Source organism: Equus quagga, chromosome 1 (assembly GCF_021613505.1).
Source record: "Equus quagga isolate Etosha38 chromosome 1, UCLA_HA_Equagga_1.0, whole genome shotgun sequence".
Lineage (NCBI taxonomy): Eukaryota > Metazoa > Chordata > Mammalia > Perissodactyla > Equidae > Equus > Equus quagga.
In genome coordinates this window covers 46,428,763-46,435,190 of record NC_060267.1, presented here as the reverse complement: position 1 = coordinate 46,435,190, position 6,428 = coordinate 46,428,763, and the positions used below count along the sequence as shown (strand labels likewise).

General features: G+C 36.5%; 1 protein-coding gene across 1 annotated transcript; it reads right to left on the bottom strand.

Moving 5' to 3' along the window:
* Positions 1-230: 230 nt before the first annotated feature.
* Positions 231-1,385, bottom strand: LOC124241446 (putative taste receptor type 2 member 33). The gene is made up of 2 exons (XM_046665237.1): positions 1,206-1,385; positions 231-974 (listed from the first exon to the last, which is right to left on the bottom strand). The coding sequence occupies exons 1-2, from the start codon at positions 1,383-1,385 to the stop codon at positions 231-233; spliced, it is 924 nt and encodes a 307-aa protein (XP_046521193.1).
* Positions 1,386-6,428: the final 5,043 nt, after the last annotated feature.

The following is a 6,428-nucleotide window of genomic DNA, read 5'->3' as shown; positions in this document are numbered from 1 at the left end:
AATCTACCCACATTGTGATACATAAGCTTGATCCTAATTACAATAGAAAATAGCAATGATTTTTCTGAGATAAGCTGCCAATTCTTAAAGATGCATAAATATAGATCAGAAATTCTTCCATTGGAAGAGGATAACATAGAACATCTATGTGAAATACACATTGCTTCCTAATCATGAAGACTTTCTTACAATATTTTGTAAAATTAGATTGCTTACCTCAAACAAAATGGTTAATAGTATGGTAATCTTATAATATTTCGTATATTTTGCAAGGCCTGTCTTAGCTTCTTGTTTCCCCAAATCAGAATAAATGAATGGCTTGAAGGATAGAGTATTTCAAAAGCCCGGCAAAGCATGACAAGCAGTTGACTCTCCAGCCTATTAGAACTCCAAACTAAGATAACTAGAGCCAAGAAGTAAACAGCATATAGCAAGAGAAAGGAGACCACAGTTTGCATGGCTCTTATGTGGACCTTGGTGCTGGGATCATGGGATCCTTTGCCATTAAGCTGAATCTTCTTGAGATGTTTCCACAGGGAAATGATTAACAGCAGAAAACATGTCAGAGACATAGAAAAGTGTATGAAGTTTACTAGCGTGAATAGAGTCAAATTCGAAAGAGCTACAATATCCCTCAATTTGGTCTTCTGAGTGATGTTTCCTTCAAATTCATTAGTCTGCACATTATTATTTACCCATAGCACTGCAAGATGAGAAACCCAAAAGACCGAAGCGCCCAACAGTATTACGAGATGTACACTTTTAACTCTCCACTTTAGGTAAAGAAATATAAGGCTAGAGAAATTAGCTATCTTTAGCAAGTAAAAAAATATGCTGAGGCTAGTAGCAAGCCAGATGTTAAGATGGTTGCTTACTGTCCAGGCAATAAAAACAATAATTCTTACTTCTAAACTATGAAAAACTGAAGGAAGCACAGTCATATACCAATTTATTAAGATTACCCAGAGCAGGGGCTGGCCCCGTGGCCGAGTGGTTAAGTTCGCGCGCTCCGCTGCAGGCGGCCCAGTGTTTCGTCAGTTCGAATCCTGGGCGCGGACATGGCACTGCTCATCAGACCACGCTGAGGCAGCGTCCCACATGCCACAACTAGAAGAACCCACAACGAAGAATACACAACTATGTACCGGGGGGCTTTGGGGAGAAAAAGGGAAACATAAAATCTTTAAAAAAAAAAAAAAGATTACCCAGAGCAAACCAATTCTGGAGACCGCCAGAGCTGTGAGAATTTGATCAGCTGAGGACATCTTTTGTCTCATGACCCAGTCAATGCAGTTCACCAGTGCTATGAAGCCATTGGCGAAATTTCCCAGAACAAATTCTGTCGTTATTAGGACAGAAAAAATGCTTGGTAGTAAAGTTATCATGTCTAGAAAGAAAGAAAACCCAAGTCTAATATCACTAGCCGTGATTCCTTTAAAATTCTGACCTTAACTCCTATGTTCAGCTGAGCTCTGAGCTCAGTAAAGTTCTTGTTTCTTTAAATTCTGTGACTGCTGTCAAGCAGGAAAGCAACAAACTATGCTGATGGAAGAGCTCAATGCTGTCTTCATGGAAAACATTGTTACTCCTACAACAGCTCAAATTAACTCCTATTTATCCACCATGTGCCCTTGCCATGGGCTAGATTATTTCATAACTGATGTTGATGTAAAAGCTGAATTCTCATTTGCTAGCATGCAAAGAAGGACATATCGCTTTGCAATTTTTTTCCTTGTTTAACCTCTCCATAATTTGTATTCATCAGCATTAGTTGTTAGCTAACTTTAAAAACCCAGTACATAAAACATACAGCAAATGTCTAAAATTTTAGAGGGAGACGGCTCATAATTAGGCTCATTAACTCTATGTTTTTATTTATCTTTTTTAATGTCAGATTAAATGTAGAAGGAATTCAAACCTTTTTCATCGAAAGCATCCAAGATTTTCTTAAGAACACCAGGAAAGCCATTGCACCCTAAATGTAGTCGCTGAAAACTAAAACTTATGTATAAATTTATTGTTTATAAGTTTATAAACACATACAAATTCACACATACATCTCATGGATGGAATTATTGTCCTATAATTTCAAAAAATATAAAATCAGGCTTAGGAGGTCATTTAGGTTTAAATCCCCTTTTCTCCCATGCAGGCTTTTCCACCCATTATTCATAGCTATCAAACATATCTCTCATGCTTAGGTCTTTGATAAAGTTTCTGACTGTATTCAATATTAAATATTAATATGTAATTGAAGTAGTCATGGATTTTGTAAATATTCCCTTGGGACTTCAAAAGAATATGTGTTTTCCATCACTGATTCTAGATTTTTCCAATAAGAATATCAGGATTTGTCTTTTTCTGTTTAATTCATTTTTGGCTATATTATTTTTTAAGGTTAATAGATGTTAAAATCAACCTCTGCCATTGGATTTTATTCAGTGTCAGTTTTTATAGAATTTAGGATTTTTTTAGCAGAGTATCTATGATCCAGATTGCCAGGATGGAAAACCCAAATTCTCAGCTTCGTATGTCTCTGATCTTGGACTCTGTTTTAAAACCACTCTCTGCCTCAGTACAATCAGTAAAATGCAGATGGTCATGAAATCCTCATCCAGTGTCTTTGTGAGGAGTGAGCATCCTGTCTGTGTAAAGCACGTTCCCTCTCGCCCCTCTGCTACAGAGGAGGCATGGAGGCTTGTTACTTATTCATTTGACCCTGTGGTATTTGATACTTCAGAGTTAACCTGTGAGGAATCCTACTTAGGAGAACAACGCAGTTAGTTGAAAAAGAATAGATTTCCTCCTACAACAACAAGGATACAGGGAACAAATTGCCAACATTACATTTTAAATTCATCAGAGAGCTGGTCAAGGAAGGAGGAGAACTGAACTGAAATCTGGAATGAGGAGAGTATTTTCGTTAAAGAGATGATCAATATATTCAGTGTGATCCCTATCAAATTCCCAGTAGAATCTATCTGAAGAAAGTGAAAAACTATTCCTAAAATGTATATGGAAATGCAAAGCACCCAAAATAGCCAAAAGAATTTTTTTAAAAAAGAGCAAATTTGGGGAGCCGGCCCAGTGGTGCAGCGGTTAAGTTCGCATGTTCCACTTCTCGGCGGCCAGGGGTTCGCCAGTTCAGATCCCAGGTGCGGACATGGCACCACTTGGCAAAAGCCATACTGTGGTAGGCATCCCACATATAAAGTGGAGGAAGATGGGCACAGATATTAGCTCAGGGCCAGGCTTCCTCAGCAAAAAAAGAGAAGGATGGCAGTAGTTAGCTCAGGGCTAATCTTCCTCAAAAAAAAAAAAAATGACCAAAGTTGGAGGATGACAGTTTCTAATATCAAAGTTTACTACTAGGCTGCATTAATCAGGATAGTATGGTACTCTCAAGAAGACACACATATATATCAATGAAACACAATTGAGAGCCCAGATTAATATTTACAATCATGGTCAATTGATTTCAAAAAAGGTGTCAAGGCAGTCAACAAGGAAATTATCTTTTTGTTAACAAATGAAGTTGGAATAATTAGATATTCACATTTATAAAGATGAATTTTATTCTTATTTCATACCATACACAAAAGTAACTCAAAAATGATTATAGACCTAAATGTAAGAGGAACAACTATAAACTATAGAAGAAAAGTTATCTAAACATGAGTTAGGCATGCCTTTTAGTTACAATACTACAAGCATGATTCATAAAATTAATGAACTGATAAATTGGACTGTATCAAAACGGAAAACTTTTGTTCCCCGTGATTACTGCTCCCTGATGTTCACACTCTGTATAGTTCCCTTCCCATAAGTGTGGGCAGGACCTGCGATGACTTCTGGCCTGCAGAATATGGCAACTATGAAGGGATTTTTAGATAATCAAGATCCTAAATCACCTGATTTTGAGTTGATTGAAAGAGAGATTATCCTTCATGGGCCTGCTGTGATCAGGTAAAGATTTTAAGAGTGGCTGGGCCTCCCCTGCTGAGGAGAGGGGAGAGACAGACTCCTGCTGGCCTTGAAGAAGTAAGCAGCCATGTTATGAAGCACCTGTGGAGAGGACCACAAGAAAATGAATTCCTCCAACAACTTGAGTGAGCTCGGAAGTGGATTCTTCTCCAGTGAAGCCTGCAGAGAGAATGCAATATCACCAAAACTTTTATTTCACTTTGGTGAGATCCTGAAGCAGAGAACACAGCTAAACCTTGCTCCAACTCCTGACCCAAAAAACTGTGAGATAATACATGTGTTTGCTAGTTTAAGCCACTAAATTTGTGGTAGTCTGTTACAAAGCTGATGGAAAATTCTGAAGGAACAATACAGTTTGTCTACATCCTCAGGTGTCATTCAACACAAATAAAATGCATCTGAGTTCATTATAAAATTGTGAGATTATAAACACATTGTAAATTATATAATTATAAATATGTATATATTTATTTCTAGACATATAGAAAAGATTCTATTCCAGGGATATGTTCTAAAATATAAGAAAGTCCAATGGGAGAACATAGAAATAGATTTTTTAAACTCCCCAAACATTCTTAGCATACTTATTTTCCTATACTTTCCTTTTTGAGAGTCATTTTTTATTGAGTTTTTTCCTTCCTTTAAGAAAGCACTTCAGCTGCCCCCAAATCCTAAGAGAAGGTTGCTTCAGCTTGGTGTTTCTCAAAACTAGGATAAATGAATCACCTAAAGGATGGGCAGATGCTATTACTTTACCAAATGTCAATATCAGCTTGTCTGGGGACAATAAATGGCTGTAACTATTATTAGAATCAACACAATATACGTGAAAAAGAGAAAGAAGAACAAAATCACCATTCTCATGGCTTTTCCATGAGCTTCATGCTGGGATCTTGGGACCCTGAGATACTGAACTTCATCCGCTAGATATACCTCCAGGAAGAAGGAAGTAACAGAAGAACCAACGCTATGGAAATATTTATGGGTGTAGTGATCTCAACACTGATAAGCACTACAAAAATAATAGTTTTGTTTCATGCATATTAATCTTCCAAGTCTGGTTTGTTTGTTTCTAGATTTAAAATATCTGGAATTACATGGTCTATCACTGGGATGCAAAAAGAAAAAAAGAGCAAAGACCTTAGAAAAATATTACACCCTATTAATTCTCCACTTTAATCAAGAAAAGGTTTGTAAAAAACATAGCTATCTTCAGGAAATAGGAGATGCTGAGGCTGATGTTAAACCAGACACTTAATAGTTGATCATTATGCAAAACAGAGTATTAGTTTTTCCAAGTTGACCAATGTTATGTGGATCTGCATATAGCACCAGTAGAAATCAATCCATCAGTATCAGGTTAAGAAGCATATTCTGCTTACGAATAAGTTAGTGAGGATGAGGTTAATGAAGCTTATTTTCCTGTGTCTTGCATTGTCAATGAAGTTGATTATAGCAATTAATCCATTTCCCTAAGTACCAAGTATGAATTCCATTGTTAAGACAACCAAAAAGATGTTGTCCTCAGCACTTGAGTTTCTTCTGAGTGGAAAATTACCATCCCCAACAGCACTGTTGATCAACTGATGGATTGAAAACTAGTATTTTTTGTGGTGCTTCTTTGTTTTTATAGGGGCTTCCATTCCTGATTTCAATAATCACCAGATTCTATTATCACACTGGTCCTCATCTTACATTGGGAAACCATTTCAGTTCATTTAAAATGTTTTAGTTTGAGATTTCTTTCAAAAAAATGTGGATACTTCTCCTTTTATAGTAATGCTTGCTGTAAACTATTTCTAATATGAGTGAAAGAATAGAACTTAGTTTGCTTACATGCAAATGGAGAAGGATTCTCTTTCATCATTTCACCTTCTGCCCTACTGGAAAATGAATATGAGAAAAACATGGAACTCCTCAAGTAGGAGCTTCTAAGAGCCATCTGCAGAATTAAAATTGGTGTATAAAACTGAATTTAGAGATGGAAATTCATCATCGTCATAATAATCAGCATCATCATTCATTATGGGACTGAAAAAGGAAACAAATAAAAAGCACTATTAATTCAATCTACCTAGGCTGAAAAGGTAGGTGTCTGCAAATAATTCATTAGTTGGGAAAACTTGGCAAAAATGAATCTCAGTAGTTGAAGTTCAAACGGAATATTCTCTAGATATTTGCTTACATTACAAGGTATTTTTATCCTTGACTTCACATTTGCTTCTTTAAAACATCATTTAGTAGAGATAGAAGAATGTTCTCTTTTGAAAATATGCAAACCGGAGATCACAGAGTTCAAATAGTTTGCTCGAGATCATGTAGCTACAGGTGACAGATCAGGACTTCAATGATGTCATTTTTTTTGTAGAAGTAACATTTATTTCAATCTGCAAAGGGAAAGTTAGGTGAGTGAGCCCAGAGCTCTCTCACTTACAGAAGAATCT